At 47.0% G+C, this 20468-nt stretch overlaps 1 protein-coding gene across 2 annotated transcripts; it reads left to right on the forward strand.

Moving 5' to 3' along the window:
- The first annotated feature begins 4349 nt into the window (after positions 1 to 4349).
- On the forward strand, positions 4350 to 20027 carry Ap3m2 (adaptor related protein complex 3 subunit mu 2). Of its 2 annotated transcripts, none has more exons than XM_041673934.1 (9): positions 4350 to 4505; positions 6051 to 6394; positions 10030 to 10201; positions 12981 to 13118; positions 15025 to 15110; positions 15317 to 15450; positions 16273 to 16480; positions 16708 to 16852; positions 17866 to 20027. In XM_041673934.1, exons 2-9 carry the CDS (start codon positions 6122 to 6124, stop codon positions 17964 to 17966), a joined length of 1257 nt encoding a protein of 418 aa, XP_041529868.1. In that variant the 5' UTR covers positions 4350 to 4505; positions 6051 to 6121; the 3' UTR covers positions 17967 to 20027. The 2 variants fall into 2 exon arrangements, with proteins under 2 accessions (XP_041529868.1, XP_041529869.1); XM_041673935.1 differs by having other exon boundaries at positions 4479 to 4604.
- Positions 20028 to 20468: the final 441 nt, after the last annotated feature.

Genomic DNA, 20468 nt, shown 5'->3' on the forward strand with positions numbered 1-20468 from the left:
GTGGCAGTCACGTTCATAAGCCAGTTCCGGCTATGGTATGTGATGTCTGAGGGCTGACAGTTCGGGTTTTCAGACATGATTTCAAACCCACACGGTCGCTGCCTTAGCTGTCTGAAACTAGGGTCATTAGAGAATATAGCTGTCTCTTCCCTTGTAAAATAAGAAAAGTTTCATAGATAAAATAATGTCCATCAAATTCTTAACATAGGTCTTCACGAGGGACACAAGTGTTCAATAGATGAAACTCAAAATCACTATGCATTAATTGCTAAGGATATTATTTTTAAATTCTTTAACTTCTTTTCAAGCTTTTGTACATGTATATATTTGTATGTTGCGCCTATTCCTTACACCCTCCCCTTGCTTACCTCTTTTGTCTCCTGTTGGTCACCTTTGCCACCCTAAGGAAACTATTTTTGTCTGAGTAGAAAGATCATCTGTGACACTGGCATTCAAAAGTTCATTATTCGGGCTGGCGAGGTGGTCCATGGGTGGAGGTGCCCATGTGCAGACACGAGGACATGAGTTTCCCTCCCAGATCCCAGAAGGGGGCAGGGGTGAACTGACTCCTGAGAGCTGTCCTCTGGCCTCCACGTGTGTTGTGGAGGTGTGTGCATGCACACACACAGTAAGATAGATTTTTACGTTTATTTTTTTATTTGACCGGATCTCACAATTCCTCCCAGATCCTCACCACCTCACTCACCCAACCTCGTGTTCCTTCTCTCTTAAATTCTTTAAAAGTTAAGTATTTTACTGATAATACACCATTTTGTAAGGAGGAAAAAATTGTATCTGCTTAATTTAAAGTCCCTGTGGTTACTTTGATATTACAATAAATAGAGGTGCTATAGTAAAGATCCGAGAACCCCCCCCCCCAAAAAAAACCCCTATGTATTGAAGGTTTGATTCCCAGTTCATGATGTGTTGGAAGGTGACTGAACCAGGAAGAGGAACCTACTGGAAGAAAGCAGAACATCGGAATGTGTTTTTGAAAAGGGTGTTGTTGGAAGGTAGACCCTGTCCTATCTCTGTTTTTGCTTCCCACTGTAGTGAAAACAGCGAAAGTAGTGGCTTCTCCACCCCCCAATAGGTTTGGCCGCAAGCCTCAAACCAAGAGACCGGGGACCCAAACCTTTGAGACAATCCTTCCCTGCTTACAAACTGTCTCTAGAGGGTGAAAGAACGCTACAGTCTCTGGATTATGCAACCTGCTCCTCAATTCATTGAGGGCTCCTTCCACATCGTATAAGACGAGAAGACAGGTTTTGCTGTATGGTTTGCCTTTGACTACCACCTTTACCGGTCTGAGGGCGAATAGTATTAGTTTATGCCTGCACATTTTCAAGACATATTGAAGTAGTAAATAAAGGTTCAGATGCCCTCAAGTGTTCCAAATCCCATTAGACAGAGAGTATTGGGTGCAGCTTTAAGTTTCTTGTTTAAACTTTTGCTTCTACAGATAATGCTTAGTATACCAGGCAAAACTGAAAGCTGAGAGTTTTCGTTTCCCCTGCTCCAGCCGCTTGTCTCACAGCTGCCTAAGCAACCACTTCCTGAAATGCAAACACAGGCGTGCGCTCGCACACACCACCCCATACCATACACATCTTCAGTTCGTCCCCAGGAACCGGCTCTTACGGTAGAGAAACTAGCTTCCGCAACTTCTAGTCTCTCTACGGTGGTCCCTTTCTCTTTTTCTTCCAGCGACGTAATTCTGTGTGGCTTTCCTGAGCCCGCTAGCCCAGTCCTTAGCAAGAATCTGCGGAACCGCGGCTAGCAGAGCGGACGGGAAGCAGGTGTCCGGCGCCAGCCATCGGAGGGCCAGCCCGTGGGAGCCGCTTGTCCCCGCAGCGCATCCCAGGTGACTCCGGCTCGACTCGCCTCCCCTGGACCGAGGCGTTGAGAAGTACCTTAGAAACCGCACCACCCGTCAGCTGGCTTCAAAACAAAGAGTCCTTTCAGCGGCTTCAGATGCTGGTTCGTCGCCATGGCAACCGACCTCCGCCAGCCTCCTCCCTCCTCCCCTCCGCCCGGCGCCCCGCAGCTGCGAGGGTGGAGGCGCCGCTTTGTCCCCGGGGGCCCGCTTTATTTCCCGCCTTTGTGGTGGACTGGAGAGGAGTCACCCCCGGGAATTCACTGTAGAAATCCCAAGTTTCTTTTCAACCGTCCAGGTTGGGTCCAGAAAAGTCCGTTCCCTCAGGCCCCGCAGCGCCACCTTCCGTGGCGAAGAGCTCACTGCTTAGTCCGCCGCTGCGCAAAATTAATAGGGGTCCGGCTATTGTCACTATTCTAGTGGCGCTCAACATTTCAGCAGCTAGAGCTTTCTTGGCTGAAAAAGACAGGATGGTTATGTAAACAATCAGGAGGTGTTTTCTGTTTTTTTGGTTTGTTTTTTTTTTTTTTACCCAGATGCTTCTTATTTTAAATGATTATGTACTTTCAAATATTTTCTATTGACTTTGATGAGTTCCTCAAAATTTACGTTCTCTTTTTCTATTGGGGACCTTTTTTTTAAAATTAAAACTTTAAGGATCCAGAAAACAATCTTTGATTGCCGTGTGAATTTGGAAGTCTGGGGGTCCTTTTAGGTCCACGCATCTATAAGCTGTCTGAGGAATTCTAAAACGGGGACCAATGGGACTTACAAGATCTTCCTGGAAATTTTTAAAAAAAGTACAGCCTTAGAGCAAAAGATCAAGAGAGAGAAGGCAGAAAGAACAGTGTGCCGAGAAAAGTAGGCTGGGGTGCTTGTGCAGAGGAATCTAGCGCTACATACAATGAGTTGTAAGCAGTCACTTTTCAGGTCCGCGGGAGTGGTCATAGATTGCTCACGTTGTATTTCATTCAGGAAGACGCTGAAGAAGAGTGTGAGGCAGCTGTATCACAACGCGTTGAGTTGATTTTTAATGAAATTTGAAAACCATTGTCAAATGATAAAAAGGGCCATCCGAAACACTCAGGGAAAACGGAGTGAGCCAAACACAGACAAGAAGTCCGGCGGGTGACTGACAGAGGGAAGTTTTTCTGCTCTTCACTGGCAAATAAAAAACAAACCACATTTGATGAACAGGAAGCAGCCAGGTCTGGCACACTGCAGAGTTTGCAAAGCAGAGGTTTGGGTTTCCCTTCTGAGGGCCATCTTTATCTAAATAACTACTTAGAAAATAGTATGTTACTTGAAAACTTTTGTTTTTTGTCCAAGCTCTTTTCTTTCCTCAGGAAAAATTTTCATTTGATGAATATTTCTTCTCTAATTTCAGACTTGAGTTATGAGACAATGTCACAAATTGCTCTTTTTATTTTTTAGCTTTGAAATTATTATTTTTTTTTATTTGCTTTTACAATCCCCCTCCCCCTCCTCCCGGCCCCGCAGGGTGGGTACAGCAAGCTTTATAGACCAAGCCTATAATCCCAGGACTCGGGAGGCAGAGAGAAGCAGTTTTAAGTTCAAGGCTAGCCAGCTACCCAGAGAAACTGTCTCAAAAAGAAAACAAAATAAAAAGGGGAAATCTTTTTTGCACGTGTGAAGTATGTGTTTGCATTTGTGCGTGGAAGCCTTTGCAGGGGTCAACAAACAACCTTGTTCGAGAAGGGGCCTCTGTATTTTTTTTTGTCTGTTTTTTGTTTTGTTGTTGTTTTTGTTTGTTTGCCACTGCCAGAGACCTTCTGGAGTCGTGTCTGGATTGGCACTGACATCCCCACAGCTTGCCCTTTTCACACCTTATCTTACCGAAAGCCTTATTTTAGTATGACTGAAGGTACATCTTTCACACCTTATCTTACCGAAAGCCTTATTTTAGTATGACTGAAGGACATCTTTCCTCTGACTTCTGCTTCACACCCCGGAACACTTTAATGTCATTTCAAAGACCTGTAAAACACCTTTATTTGTCGATCAGGGAACTGAGATTCTGAAAGGAGAAGGAAGGGTAGATTTCTGTCTCTCCTCGTCCCCTCCCTTCCCTATTCCCCCCCCCCCCCCCTTTCTGGCTGGCTTGGAACTCCCGGTGTAGCCCAGCCTGGCCTCGAACTCTCAGATAACACCTGCTTGCCTCCTGAGTGCTGGGATTAAAGATCTGTACGACGCCCGGCCGCAGACGCTTTCTAAGTGCACTTGTGTAATGGAGGGTAGTCCTGATTGGTTGTCTATGACGCATTAAATTAGGTAAATCGTAACCCAGGAATCATTCCACCCTTCCAGTCACTTTCTAGCTTCCTGGAGGCCCCTTGTGACTGGATGGCCGACCGTCTTCATCTTCCAATCAGGGCTTGGAACCATAGGGCTACACCAATTGAAGGTTGCCGGACCTTCAACGAAGGCCAATCGGATGCTAGAACCTAGCAAGCCACCAGCGATCAATCAGAGCTCAGGAGCGGGGCCGGGGAGCGGCTGGCCAATCAGCGGGCGAGCGGCGAAGAGGCGGGGCCTTCGCGCAAGATGCAGAGCACCGCGCAACTGCGCTGCGGGAGCCCGAGCGGAGCCTGAGACCTGGTCCAAGCTGGTAGGGCTGAGAGCCGGTGGGAAGGGCCGGGTTGGGCGTCGCCGGGGAGAGGTACGGGAGGAGTCGCGGGCTGCAGACACTGTTGGCATGGCAACACAGGTGCGCAGTCCTGGGACCAGGGTCCTTGCTTCTGGACAATTTTCAGGCTGGAGCCCCTAGGCCCACAGGGCCTCCAATACCCCATGCGTGCAGGATGCTAGGCTGCCTGGCTGCCACCTCTCCGCTCCCTGCCTTGGCAGCCTGCACACCTGCGGTCCGTGCCCTCCCCTGGGCACTGGGAAAACAAGCTTTAGCAATGGGACCACTTGTGCTAGCTCTCAGTCCCTTCGCCTCAAGGCCACCCCTGGGGTGCAGCGCAGATGCCTCATCCTGGAGCCTGTAGACAAACTGAGTGTCTCCAGAGATTTTTTTTTTTTTTAAAGTCACCCAACGAAGTGCTTTGTGCACAAATAATTCCGAGACTAGGGTTAGAGTAAATGAGTAAAGGTCACAGTGGTAAAGATTCCAGGAGCCAACTCTGCTCAGTAGAAATAGAATGCACATCATGTATGCCGTTTCGCATAGGAACCACGATAGGGTAACAATAAGTTAAAATGTGATATATTTTATTTGACTCAAGCATATTGCCAGTATTAGATTAATGGTAAGATATTTAAAATTGTATCTTTCTTTTTCTCACCCAAACCCTCACAATTCCTTGTGTATCTTACAGTGCATGCCAGTTCCACCAGTCACGTTTGACATCCTCAGTGCCCATTTAGGTAGTGGCTGCCATATTTGTTTAGTTTCTTTTTTTTTTTTTCTTATTTGTTTTGAGACAGGATCTTGCTATGTAAGCTCTTGTTATGTAATGACCCCGGGCTGGCCTCAAACGCGGGATCCTCCTGACTCAGCCCCAAAGCATTGATATTACAGGCGTGTATTGTACTACTATGCTGGGTTAAGTGGTATTTAAAAAGAAATTACGTGTATTTGTGTGTGTCCATGTGGGGAGCATGTAGCCAGTTCTCTTTGTTACCTTGCAGGTCTCAGGGAACTGAATTTGTGTTGTTGGGTTTGGTAGCCAGCCTCACCTGCTGAGCTACCAAGCCTGAAATTTGTGTATTTAGTGGATATGATTCAGGCAGGCTAAAGATAACTGAGAATAGACAACGGAAAAGCAAGATGGCTGATAGATAGTTAGGAGCTCAACGGAAGGGCTCTTTGGGCTCCTATAGTAGCAGGTGTGTCTTGTCCATGGTCTGCAGGCCACATGTGACCCAGGACAGCTACGAATGTTGTGTGAGCACAATTCTGTCACCAGCGTGTAAACTTACTTCAAACATTAGGAGATTTATTTTCCTGTTGCGTTTTATAACTCAGTTGTATAGTTCTTGAGAACATGCTTTGTGGGTGACCGCATCGTATTGCGATGTCAGAAGGTTGGACGAGCCTGTGAGAGGACTTGAGCCTGGTCTGGAAGAAAGGGTAAAGTCTTGGACCAATGGAAAATAAGAACGTTCTTAGTCCAGTGAAACTGAATCGAGCCTCTTCTTTCTTTTTCAGAGTTGAAAATCGGCCCGATCCAGAGGTTTGTGGGCGGAAAAGGTGTTCCTCTCCCACCAGCAAGCTTCACCATGATTCACAGTCTTTTCTTGATCAACTCCTCCGGAGACATTTTCCTGGAGAAACACTGGAAAAGTGTGGTCAGTCGCTCTGTTTGTGATTACTTTTTTGAGGCCCAGGAGAGGGCCACGGAGGCCGAAAACGTTCCTCCGGTTATCCCCACGCCTCACCACTACCTCTTGAGTGTCTACCGACACAAGATCTTCTTTGTGGCTGTGATTCAGACAGAGGTCCCGCCTCTGTTTGTCATTGAATTCCTTCACCGAGTAGTGGACACGTTTCAGGTTTGTAAATGTGGGAAAGTTTATGTGTATAAACTATAAACCATAAAAAAGCCCCTCTCCACCCCAGCCTCTTTGACAGGCTCTCATTCTATAATAGCCCAGGCTGGCCTGAGCTATATAGCCCAGGCTAAGCTCTTATTTGCAGCTGTCCTCCTGCCTCAGTATTTTGGGTGCCGGGAGTATTTTTATAGTCCTGTCTCTGTTGTTTGTAGCTTTGGTTAAGAGCATTTAAAAAAAAAAATCAAAACTGAACGTTGCTCATTTCCTGTCTGATCTAAGATTCCTGTTTCTGTTCTGTTAGTTGGCTGCAAAGGGGCCGATTGGATGCCTCTAAGCCTCTTTCGTGGGAGTGTGTGGTGGTTTTAGGTTTGCTCCTACATTTTGCTTGCAAATTAGGGTTCAGATATTTTTTTAATACTGTGACGTTTATGCTAACCATTGTTAGCTACATTGCTTTGAGTTGTAGCCCAAAGTGATGAGTGTAAAGTTTTCTAAAAAGACAAACAGGAAAAGCTAAGCTTATTTTAGCTGTGTCTGGCAGGGGTGAGTTCCGCCTTCATTTTGAGTGAGCTGAGTACAGGTAGCATAGGTGCTGCTATGACTTCTCACAGGGCTCCATCCTTGTGCGAATGTGAGGGACGCCATGGTCTTCATTTTGATTTGTAGCTCTAAGGCTGGGGTTCTTAACCTGTGGGTTGTGACCCCTGTAGGGGTCACGTATAAGATACCCTGTATATCAGATATTTACATTACAATTCATAACAGTAACAAAATTACAGTTATGACCTAGCAGCAAAAATCATGTTGTGTTTGGGGGGTCACCACAACATGTATTAAAGGTCAAGGTTGAGAACCACTGCTCTGAGGGAACACGGTAGGGGGAGGTGAGTCATATCAACATGGAAGTACCACTGCGCACAGATTCTGGATCCAGACAGCACAGTCTTTATCTTGATGCTCCCTCAACTTTAACCTTGTGGCCATGTGCATTACTTGGGTACACAATTAGGAGCAGGGCTCTTTGGTTTCACTTCTTTGCCTTGTGAGGTCTGGAGGTAGCCAGGCGTAGACACGGATTGTGGAGTTAGGAAAGGGGAGGAGCATGATTGACAGCGACAGAACAAGTCTATTCTGTCCAGGGTGCTCACTCCCACACAACATGACTGGAACTGTTTTCATTGGTAAGAGAATTAAAATACACTTTTGCCTCCAAATACTGTTTTGGAATTCTAATCCCCACGCTAGTGACTTTGCATAGTGAAAACCTAAGGTTGCAAGCCCAGAATATGGAGGAAACAGAAGAATCTAGTAGTTAAGTTGTTCAGCTATTCTACCTGGGCCCTGATGTAATTTCTGTGTACTTTATCCATACACGAATTAACTGTCTTATTGTCATAGTAGTTACTGTATAACTATAAACCAGGAAGTGAGAAAAGTTGTCTACCTAAAACCATAGAGGAGGAGACTTGAGAAATGGCTCATCAGTTAAAAACACTAGCTGACCGGGTGGTGGTGGCACATGCCTTTTTAATCCCAGCACTCGGAAGGCAGAGGCAGGTGGATCTCTGTGAGTTTGAGGCCAGCGTGGTCTGCAAAGCAGATGCCAGGACAACCAGGACTGCTACACAGAGAAACCCTATCTCTAAAAACCACACACACACACACACACACACACACACACACACACACAAAGCAAAATGAAAAAGAAATAGCTCTTTTTCAGAGGGCCCAGGTTTGATTGCCAGCACCCACATACTGGCTCACAGCTGTCTGTAACTTCAGCTCCGGGTGATCTGACGCCCTCTTCTGGCCCGTGGACACTGCATGAACATCATGCATAGCCAGATAATACCTGTGCACATGAAAGAAAAATTAGCAACAGCAAAAAATTAAAAGCACAGAGAGGTTTGAGAAGGTAGAAGTCAATGGTAAAAGTGAGCCAGGGTGGAGCTTAGTGTCTAGCTTAATGTTTGTCCTCCTGCGACAGTTTTCTCTTGTTCTTGAAGACAGTGGAGTCTCTGCAGCAGAAGAGCAACTGCTTTTCCTGTGGCGCCTTGCGTTGTAGGGCTCCTTCCTTCCACGTAGTGTTTGATTCATAGAACCCCCTGACATGAGTGCTTGTTTGTAAAATAAAGTCACTCTTGGGAAAGAAATGTGGTATTTTCTTCCAGTCATGTTCTCATGTCTTATTTTAGGAGTACATTCTTTATTCTTAGTGAGCTTATCTTGGACCCTCACTGATACTCATTGTCGGCTGTAGTTTAGGCTACATACCATAGAATCGGTTTAGTGGCCAGGTGGTGAGATTATCTGAGGCTCGTCCCATTGCTCGAGCCGTGAGGCCCTCAGGAGTGTGAAGAAGGAACGAAGTGCGTGTCTTCAGACGGCTTCGTGTAGAAGAACGAGGAGGCAGACTGCAGCTCAGCAGTCAGAACTGTGCTTGGGTGAACAGGATGTCTCAGCTGCACACTCCCCCCACTCAGTGAGCTGGACCCCATCTCAGAGGCCCTGTGAGAGCCGGGCCTGGCACTTTGGGAAGCATGCATTCATTGAGCACACACCTGAAGCGTATGTCGACTGAACACATCAGCTGAGCACACATCGGCTGAGCACACACCTGAAGCACACATCGGCTGAGCACACACCTGGAACGTATGTTGACTAAACACATACCTGAAACATACATCTACTGAACACGTGCCTTTCTGCCCTCGTCACTGTCACCCTCATACTTGCCATGTTTGGCGATCACAAGTTTCTCACACATCCACAGAGCGGTACCCACATTACACTGTTAAATCAAGATCTAAGTAAGTTAACGAGTGACAAGGTGATAGCCCAGGAGTCCCTAGGCTTGGTCCAGAGCACTGAAGAGAGAGGAAGTGAGAATAGTGTAATCTAGGTCTTCGGCGCTTTTCCCAGATAATTTGGATGTGAGCTCAGCCCTTTAAGTCAATGATGGACTTTGGAGAATCCCACCCCCAGGGATGCTCGCGCAGGCCTTCTGCAGGGTTAGCACAGCTCTCCTCGTCATCCTTTTCTGAATGAATTTCAAGAAAGTGCACAGCAGAAGGATAAAAAGGTTTTGTGGGGGCTGGAGAGATGGCTCAGAGGTTAAGAGCACTGATTGCTCTTCCAGAGGTCCTGAGTTCAATTCCCAGCAACCACATGGTGGCTCACAACCATCTATAATGAGATCTGGTGCCCTCTTCTGGCATACAAACATACATGGAAGGAATGTTGTATACATAATAAATAAATAAATCTTTAAAAAAAAAGGTTTTGTGTATATTTCTGCATTATGTCATCCATTACCACTTTACATAGCTCATAACTTTTGTAGATGAGCATATCTAGTTTAGATTAAGGTTTTTTTTTTTATATTTTATCAATGCAAAGAGCTTGCCTTCCTCTGGTTTGTAGATGAAACCCCTGACATCACGGGTACCATAAGCCTGTCCTGGGCTGTTATCCCCAAGCCCAGGAGATCGAAGGCTCTACCTGGTTCTCTCCTGAGAAAATGTCCTGGACACACTGGTTAGACGCCATGGACAGGCGAGTCCTCCCTCTCAGGAATATTGTTTTATTTTCTCCTACAGCCCGGGTGATGAATACATTTGTTTTGTCTTCACTAGGACTACTTTGGAGTCTGTTCAGAGCCAGTAATCAAAGACAATGTGGTTGTGGTCTACGAGGTATTGGAAGAGATGCTGGACAATGGGTTCCCCTTGGCTACTGAGTCCAACATCCTCAAAGAACTGATAAAGCCCCCCACCATTCTCCGGACGGTGGTCAACACCATCACAGGTGAGAGTGGTTTGTGGGTGTGGGTGAAGCTGCGTGGGGGTCGGTGCTCCCCCCAAGCCCTGGCATCTCCGAATCCTTGATAATCCCATTTTACCTTTTGTGTGTTGTGAGTCTAACCTAAATTATAGTCAAATGTGGAAAGTACTTCAATTTTTGTGTAGCTCCTGGTGATAGAGCACTTAACATGTAATCCCAGTTCTGGGGAAAAAAATATTTAACAGATTTTATCCAGATTAAAGGGGGAAATATGTAGTATGGAAACCTCAGAAACACAGAGAAACACAAGAAGAACATGAAAATCTCTAACTTTACCTAATATATATATGTGTGTGTGTGTGTGTGTGTGTGTGTGTGTGTGTATTTATATTTCTGTCTTCTAGACAGATGAATGATGAGTAGATAGAATACATTCTAATGTTAATTTTATGTATATTAAATTTTTTTTGCCTGCATGAATGTTTGCACCTCTTGTGCATACTCTTGTGTGTTCCCTGGGGAGGCCAGAAGAGGGCATCTAATCTCCTGAAACTGGAGTTGCAGACAGTTGTGAGGTGCCTGCCATGTGGGTGCTGGAAATTGAAACCCTGTCCTCTGTAAGAGCAGCCAGTGCTCTTAACTGAACCATCTCCAGCACTCATATAGAAGACTTGTAAATAATGTGTATTGTTTTCAATCATGCCTCTTAATAATGTTTTATGAACATCTAATTGTGATATTCTGACATGATTGTTGTGACTGGTGTTCTATGTTAGATGGACCGTGACATATTTGTCTAGCCCCTATTTATGATGTTCATGTTCGTTTGGGTTTTTTTTTTTTTTTTTTTTTTGGTTTTTCGAGACAGGGTTTCTCTGTAGGTTTGGAGCCTGTCCTGGAACTCCCTTTGTAGACCAGGCTGGCCTCGAACTCACAGAGATCCTCCTGCCTCTGCCTCCCAAGTGCTGGGATTAAAGGCGTGCGCCACCACCGCCCGGCTCGTTTGGGTTTTTTTTAATCCTTTCAAACAAAGGATTCTTATGTTTGAGTCTTCTCTACTCAGTTCTGGAAATGCAGGAGCCAAACTGGGGGGGTTTAGAGATTGCCACACACCAGAATAGAAAAGTCCTGGCAGCCTTTGCTTCCCATTGCCGCTTCGATCCGCTGTCATCTTGATGCACTGCTAACTTTTGGGATGTGAGCCACTAGATACACACTCACTTGCTGTTACTGCATCAGTGTGGGCTTTCCCCTCTGTTGTGACTTGCTTTTTTGTGCCCTTTGTTCATTTTTTATTGAGAGGTTTTTGTCTCTTTCAACACCAACTTTCAACAGCCTGTCCTTGGTGGTTGCCCTCTGCTAGCTAGCAGGCTCTGCTTTGAGAGCCACCTCCTCCATGTTCCTCCTAGCCTGTGACTTCCACTTAGCTTTTCATTGCATTTGCTGAGCCACAGTGCAATGTTTGGTTTGGTGAAACCATCATCGTGATTCATTACATTTTACATGCTTAGTCTCATTTAATAATGTAAATGGGAGTTTCAGAGAATTTGGCGGACTAATTTTTGAAAATACAAGCATGAAGAGTAGCAAGACAGCTTTGTGAGGGCGTTACAGAAGGGTTGGTTTGCCCAGTCAGCCATCAAGATGCATTAAGTTCCTGTGGCTCACAAGACAGAAACTCAGAGTCACCACGTTGGAAGAGACAGGACAGATTGGTGATTTCTTTAAAGGAAAGTGAGAGAAAAGATGTCAGATATGTGCAGTGCTGTTTTGATGATTTAAAAAACATAGTACTGGCCTATGTTGTATTTTTTGCAATATTCTGAGTTTAGTTTAAACCTTAATTTTTTTACATCTGCTTTGTTAGAAAGTTTTTACAGCCTCGTTCTCCCTCAGCAGTAGAAAATTTTCTCCGAGACCCCCGTTTTGAAAAGCTGGAATGTTTTATGCATGTGCCAACTATACATGCATTTAGGAGTTCTTTAGAGTAAAAAGATAAAGGCAGAGGGAAAAGGAAATAGGGTTTAAATGGGTGACAGTCATCAGTTCACTCTAAAATGAGCTTTGATGTCTGTGACAGCAGGGTAGCAAGGAAATGATGCCCAACTGCATGCAGGGATAGGGCAGGATCTGGCTGCACCAGCTGCAGGGATGGGGCGGGATCTGGCTGCACCAGCTGCAGGGATGGGGCAGGATCTGGCTGCACCAGCTGCAGGGGTAGGGCAGGATCTGGCTGCATCAGCTGCAGGGATGGGGCGGGATCTGGCTGCATCAGCTGCAGGGATGGGGCGGGATCTGGCTGCATCAGCTGCAGGGATGGGGCGGGATCTGGCTGCTTTCTCATCTCTTCAGTGTTGGAATAAGGCAGATCCTGTTGATGTAAACACTTCCCCCTTCCATTACTGTGCCTGCGAACCTGCCTTAAACTAGAATCCTGTTTCACTGATGGTGACATTGTGTCTGTGTGTAGGTGCCCAGAGCTACAGAAACACTGTACCGTATTTAAGCTGTTGTGGAATTTGAGATCTGTCAGTTCACATTGTCTCCAAACCAAAATATGATATCCGCTTCTCAGGTGGCTTCCTTTAAGCCTGCCCTCAAGGCAGCAGACCAGATGGCGACAATGGATTTTAAAATTAGACCAGGCTGTCCTACATAGGAGACGTGAAAGGCTCATCTTCCAGTCGGTGTCTCATGAGTAACAAGACCATGGAAACTTTGAGGGGAATGTCCTTAGGTTGTTAGATGAGAGTTGGCATTAAAATACCGATTTGATTTTGGTCACCCGTGTTAATTGTTTCAGGAAGCACCAATGTGGGAGACCAGCTCCCAACAGGGCAGCTTTCGGTGGTGCCTTGGCGACGGACGGGGGTGAAGTATACCAACAACGAGGCCTACTTCGATGTGGTTGAAGAGATAGACGCCATCATCGACAAGTCAGGTGGGTGCTGTGAAGTATCTCTCTGAGTGCAGAGAGAGGGGCCGCTTTCCCTGAGTGGATGGGGTGATGCAGCCGAGTCTCTCACACTCTGCCTTTTGTGGAGCTTCTCTTGAAGGAGAAAGAGGAGTCGTGGGGCTGAGAATTGCAGCAGGGCTCAGGGTGGGGAAGGGGGACACCGAGTAACAAGGCCGAGCATGGCAGTGCATACCCATCAGTGAACTGAGACTGGAGGATCAAGATTTCCAGGCCATCTGGGGCTATGCAGCCAGATGCTGTTTCAAGAGACCAGGAAAGAGATGGGGGAGGGGGAAGAAGTACAACGTGCGCTCCTGTTGGTTAGATCTTCTATTTGAAAGTATTAGGTTCCCAGGTCCAGAGGCAGAACTCGTCACAATGACAAGGTTCTATCCTGTTGTTTGTAAAGAGAAGCAGGCGTCCTGGGGCTGAGGACTCGGGAGTGTGTCACATTCTCGCACTGACGGTGCGGAAGACTGATCGTGTTAACACCACATGACAGACACGGGCTGTCAGTCTGTGGCATGGAAAGGTGGTGCCAGTGAAGAAAGGGCAGGCAGATGGACCTCTGTGCAGAGTCAACTGCTCGGTAAGCAGAGTGAGCTGACGATGTCCTCAGCGCTGCAGCAGGGCTCACAGAAGACGAGTTGGATTGAGGAGCGTGAGGAGATCGTAAAGAATGAGACTTTAAACTAGGCCATCACAGCATGTGTGCATATTAACACAGAGGGGTAATAACCCAACTGTCCACTAACAACAGCAACAAAGAGCCAATAAGTCTTGATGTGGTCACCGAGCAGAGTAAAAAAAGAAAACAGTAAATTACTGATCCACCATCAACATGTCTCTTACACTGTTGAGAAAAAAAGTCAGACACATATGTTATCATTTCTAGTAATTTCATTTAGAGACACCTCAAAGCAGGTGACTTTAAGGCGATAGAACTTAGAATTAGAGGGAGGAGGGTGTCATCAGCTAGGAAGGACAGGAGGCACATCTATGTTCAAAAATGCACTGACCTCTAAGGTTTTTACATATTGATACTTTATATCGCTGCATTTGTTTTAAGTTGACACTAGGAAGAAGGTTCAGCGGTTAGTGTCTTGGGTGATCCTCTGCTGGGTTCAGTTCCCAAAACTCACCTTGCAGAAACAGCAAGTGTGGGGCTAGCCTGAACTACAAGGAATAGTATCTAACAAACATGGCAAGAGCAGAGTGGGAAGAGGCTGCGTGTACCTGGCTCAGGCAGGAGATGGAGAGTACCACCACAGAGGACAGAAATGGGAGCCATCGGGGAGTAGTTAGAAGATGAAAAAACATGATCAGAATATATTGTGTGGAAACAATGTTTTCCAATTAAAAAACAATGCAAATAATTGGGTGTGATGAAGACAGAAGCCTTGGGGAAGGCTGGTCCAGGCTTGAGTACACATGTGGTATGTTAGAACATGCAGAGACCTGAAGGTACTGAGGAAGAGGAGCTAGGGACAGAACGGGAGGGGAGGGGAAGGGAGGGAGGGCGGGTTGTTTGTAGAGGGAGAAGACGGAAGAGGGGTGGACAGACCTGTAGGTGAGGACCATGGACCCCCTGAGATGGTGGCTGGGCTCCCAGAGAGCAGCTCCTTCTAACGATCTTCAGAAGCACTGGTTAGTGCTGGAGCTCTGGGGCTCTGGCACTGGAGGGAAAACCCTTCTAGGCTCCTAATTTCTCACTGGTCTCTGTCTCCACACTTTCATCAGAGTTCTTAGACTTGAGCTTGGATGATGGATAGATGAACTGGGTGGCCAGATGGAAGAGAGGCAGGCGGGCAAGCAGGAGGGAGGACAGAGAGAGAAGCAGGAGGGACACAGTCTTCTGTGGTCTCCAGCATTCCTTCCACTTTCCTCTTAGGTTCCACGGTCACCGCTGAGATCCAGGGAGTGATTGATGCCTGTGTTAAGCTGACCGGGATGCCAGACCTCACTCTGTCCTTCATGGTAACGTCCAGAGCTGTTGTTAACCTTGTTGGCTTGGGAAATGAGATGTTTCTCGAGAGTGGCGAGAATGGAATAGCACGGGCAGTAATCAGGGTGGTTATGAAGTCCACACCAGGCTTTGGATGCTTGATGCTTGTATGTGCTCAGTGAAAATGTCGTCGAATTGCTTACTCCCACTTGGTGTTCTTCCCCGCCTGGTTCTGCAGAACCCTAGGTTGCTGGACGATGTTAGCTTCCATCCCTGTGTCCGGTTCAAGCGCTGGGAATCTGAGCGCATCCTCTCCTTCATTCCTCCTGACGGCAACTTCCGCCTGCTCTCCTACCACGTCAGTGCGCAGAAGTAAGCAGCGACGAGGAACAGACTCCGTGTCCGTGGCAGCTATGCCTGCAGTGATTAGCCCCCAGGTCCATCTCCCTGGGCAGACTTTGTGTCCGTGGCAGCTATGTCTACAGTGGTTAGCCCCCGGGTCCATCTCCCTGGTTTTAGGTTCCAGCTCCTTGGGTTGCTAACTGTGTCAGCACAGTGAGCTGCTTTCCCACTCCCTCTGTTTCTTTTCTGGGGACAGTGAGTGTCTTTCTGTGAGGACGGAGTACACAGTGCTTCACCCAGAGCAAGGGGTCTCCGAGGCTGCCATTACTACTTTCTGTGGTGGTGTCTGCTGAATCAGTCTTGCTCTCTTAGTCCAGGCTGGCTTTGAACTTGCAGTCCTCCTAGCTTACAGGTGTGGGCCAGTAGCATAGCAACTGTTTTCTGTTGTTGCTGCCTTCAAAAGAAGGTTTTCCTCAGAGTATCAGCACGTCAGTATTAAATCCCCTGACATCCAAAAGACAGTTAATCGTGCCTCGAAAGAGTGTTGACTGCACTCAAAGGGTGTTTCCTTTGTTCCAAATTTTTGATTATTTATTTTATTTCATGTGTATGAGGGTTTCACTTATATATGTATGTATGCATGTACATTACATGTATGCCTGGTGCCTGCAGAGGTCAGAAGAAGGGGTCTGACACACTGGAACTGGAATTATGGACAGTTGTGAGCCGCCACAAGGGTGCTGGGAAATAAACCTGGTCCTTTGCCAAAACAGCCAGTGCTGCTAATCACTGAGCCATCCCTCCAACCCTGGGTGCTTTCTCTTTGAAGAGAGTGTTTTGTCTCTTTTGCAGCCTAGTTGCGATTCCAGTCTATGTCAAACATAGCATCAGCTTCCGGGACAGTAGCTCACTTGGACGCTTTGAAATCACAGTGGGACCCAAGCAGAGCATGGGAAAGACAATAGAAGGTGTGACTGTCACTAGCCAGATGCCCAAAGGAGTCCTGAACATGAGCCTCACTCCATCCCAGGGGACACACACGTTTGACCCCGTGACGAAGGTAAGGAGCTGGGCATCGAATCACCTTCAACACAGGCTGTATTCCTGGTTGGAAGGCAGGATTAGTCAAAGGGACTTGGTTCTAAAGATCTTTGACAGAGGATTCTCAATGGAGCGTGCCCCCCGTCAGAGGTGGCTCATAGTATGGAATCAGATGCCTGGAGGTTAGAGCTCTGAGTTCAGATGGAAACATCATAAGAAACCCACTTCTATGTGTTTTCTTCCAAGATGCTGTCTTGGGATGTAGGCAAAATAAACCCACAAAAGCTACCAAGTTTGAAGGGGACAATGAGTCTTCAGGTTGGAGCTTCTAAACCAGATGAGAACCCCACAATTAACCTGCAGTTTAAGATCCAGCAGCTGGCTATTTCTGGTGAGTGACATCTCGGGTGGCTCTCAGAGGAGTAGAAATGGCGTCTATCGCCAGGTGCAGACCTCAGCATCTTCTGGGGCTTTCTGACGATGGGTCACACGGGGTCTGGTTATATTACCCACTATGGAATCGTCAGTGATATCTTTCCTGGTTCAGACTGCTTAGAAAGTAACTCGAAGACCCCAAGTCAGAACATCTGGGGCCCAGGGAGAGATGGGCTGGCGGAGGCCTTCGGAGGCCATTGTTGGATCACACTAGAGCTGTTGACTTGAACTTCCCAAGGTCTTCAGTGTGAGGACTTCTCCGTTCTTCAGGAATGGGAAGACGTGAGCCACACAGCTCTCCAGCTTCAGCTGTTATTCGTACTGTCTTTAGTTTGACCACACTTAGCAAGGTGGTAATAGATTGCATTTTCTGGATATTCGTTTATGTCCCATTTACCCCTAAGCATTTTTATTGTTGTTTAACTTTTAGAATAGCCTTCTGAAAGCCTTAGAAAGAATTGAGGTTTATCTTTAGAGAATACTCTAGTTCTCTTTACTAAAAGACTGTAGCATAGGTGATTAAAGTTAAGTGATATGTTCTTTCTCCTGAACCACTTAACAGGCCATAAAGCTATCAGCAGAGTGACTTCAGTCTGCCGAGACTAGGGAGCCTTCACTGATCAATTCATGTCCGTTCATTATTCACTAATGCTGTGATCATTCACTCAGTCCAATAACTTGAGCAAGACACAGTGTTATTTGTCTGCATCCTCACTGCCTTCTGCTCGACTCTCTGCCCCTGCCACCAAGAGGAGGTCTTCCCCCAGGAGAGCTGTTTGCTGATGTAATCTTTGCTGCAAATGTTCGTCCCGAGATGGCAGGGCCGTCTGCCTCTGCTTCACAGGATGGGCTCCCTAGATCATCTCTTCCCCGCACCCCACTTCTGAAGTGACCCAGACTCAGACCCCTGGATGCTGCTGCTTCCGAGAGATGCTCACGTCTTACCCCTCTCACCCTTCTTCTCTGCAGGACTCAAAGTGAACCGTCTGGATATGTACGGAGAGAAGTACAAGCCATTCAAGGGCATAAAGTACATGACCAAAGCCGGCAAGTTCCAAGTTCGAACCTGAGGGGCATGTGTTCCTTGGAGGAGCAATGACGGACATGTTTTCATTTCTTACTTGTCTAAAAGTAAAACGTCAGCCTGTTTCTTAGGTCAGTTTTCTCCAGGCTCCATCTGCTCCCTTTTGTCCTCAGTCTTCAGTGCCATGTAACTGATCAAGGGAGAAAGGCTCGTCAGGGCACGCACAGCCAAACCCAGCACAGCCCTGACTGAGTTCTAGAGAAACGTATGGTGGAGAGCTGTGCTACGTGCTGTTGAATGTCACTACCTTTCCATGGCTGCCACGGGGTGGGGGGGGATAGACCAGCACTTGCTGTTCATTTGATTGTAATTATCTAAGTCCAATGGAAGATGTTTCTATTGAATTTTTTTAAGATAAAAAGATTTGAAAGACAAAAAACAATTGGAAAAAATAGTGTGAGTCGAAGAAAGACCAGTGCAGATTTGATCCATGGGTCTGGGTTGTGACTCAGTGGCAGAGCACTGGCCTAGGATGTGTGCAAGCTCTGGTTCATTCCTAGCATGGCCCGTGGGACGAAACAGATCTGCCGTATGAGGGATAAGCCAGAGAAGCTAATATGAAGAGAGTTGTAACAAGAGACTCTACAGAGAAGGACTGGCCAAAAAAGTGGTCAGAGTTTCCCCAGGGGCTATGAGGAGCAGGGTGGAGTGGTTTCTTTCTGACCCTTCTCATGTATAGGAAGGACTTGCATGTCCAGGACTTCCAGAGTTCAAGTCCACACTTGACATGAAACCACAGTGGGGTCATTTTCCCTTGGAGGCTGGAGCGCTGGGGCCTGACTTTTAGGTTCTCGCTTGGGCTTGCTCCTTGTGCTGGCCGATCATCTTGGTGGGAAGGTTGCCAGAGCAGCTAACAGTCTCTTGCTGGGTATCCGACTCCTCGGTGGGAGCACCCCCAAAACAGTTTGGTGCAGCTAGGTTTTCTGAATTAGAAATGTGGAATGAGATGGGAACTCGTGTCCCACAGAAGTAGACCATGCCTACGCGTGGCGACCACCATTTGTGTTTGTCAGGCTGGATTGGCCCCAAGCCTTACCCTTTCTTGTCTGAAGGTCCCCATCAGAAGCCCCCAGTGGGCAGGGCACCCCGAAGGCATGAGTCCATGAAGCTGCCTACCGTCTGTACACTGTCGTCTACCTGTTGACAGCAGACTGCTCCCGGTCCACGTTTAAGACAAAAAAAACGAAAAAAGGTGTCTTGAACCTTTGAGTAAAATCAGATGCCATAGGAGAGCAGGCTGTGTTATCTTGAGTAAACCACGAGTTTAAACCATGGCAGCCGAAGGAGCATGACTTTCCTAGCGAGTATTTCTTAATCTGTTTCAGTGTGTCCATTACTCATTTTAGTACCTACATAAAAGGCGGGGTTTGTTGTTTTTAACTTGCAGCCTGGGGAGCGGCTGTGCTCTGTGTTGTGCGGGGAGGGGGGGAAGCTCCGTTTCCTTCGATCTGCACAGCTCTCCCCTATAGTCCTGTTTGCAATCACTTGTGCTCACTTAGTTTCTGTGCTTATTATTTTTATGGCTAGTTGTATCTTGCTGTGGCCAGTATTTAGTTTTGCTGCTGGGTGATGTTTCTTTGTGATTTTCTTGTGGGGTGAACCGTGCTGTGTACAATCAGCTGATTCTGACCGCTCCACTCCAGAATCTGGACTAGGGTATCTCTGCACACCTGGTGTGGAGAGAGACACTCTGCAGATGACTTTCAGGGCATGATGTCACCTCCACAGGCTCCTCAGGATTCCAAGGCTTCTTGAGACACAGGGAACTCTTTATATTGGTCCTTGAATATGTTCAGGTTCATAAGCGCAGTTCCTTTATTCTGTCTAGCACAAGACAGCTTGTCTACCTAGAAAGAGACGGGGTTGGAGTATGGGACCTGCGGGCCTAGACATGGTGGATATAAGCAGGCCTGACTGTCCCCACTCAGTGACTGTCAGTCAGCTGGCGGGTAGCGCAGGGTGTCTCAATAGCTCCCCACGCTGTGTGGTCCATGTGCAGAAGTAGTAGTATTTCTGTTTAAGTCTTAATAAAGCTTTATCAATCTGGTCTCCGTCTGGTTACTGCGGCTAGCGGTTACACTCCACTGTGTTTCCCCAAGCAGAAGCTGCTTATTTGTGATATCTAAAGCCATGTGTACAGTGTGATTGTCCAGTCACCCCTGGGAGACAGGTCATGCTGGGACAGGTGCTGTTAGTAAGGTTGTTGGCATCTAGGGTCCAAAGGAATCTAATAATTTTCCTGGGATAAAAAAGGCTGTTAAAGCCCTTGGTGCAATTCCGATGTCCGTGTTCTTTCTCGCTGCAGGAAGCAGAGCTGCAGGTCTCAGGTGTCTCTTGTAGATTCTGGGGGAGATAGGCATCAAGGCTGCCTTAGCTACTTTTTCATTGCAGCGACAAAACACCATGGCCAAGGCAACTTACAAAAGAAAACGTTTCATTGGGCTGATGTTTTCAGGGTGTTAGGGTCAATGAGGGTGGAGCAAAGGCC

Source organism: Microtus oregoni, unplaced genomic scaffold (genome assembly GCF_018167655.1).
Source record: "Microtus oregoni isolate MIOR12 unplaced genomic scaffold, Mior012 000024F_ref0000369, whole genome shotgun sequence".
Taxonomy (NCBI): Eukaryota; Metazoa; Chordata; class Mammalia; order Rodentia; family Cricetidae; genus Microtus; species Microtus oregoni.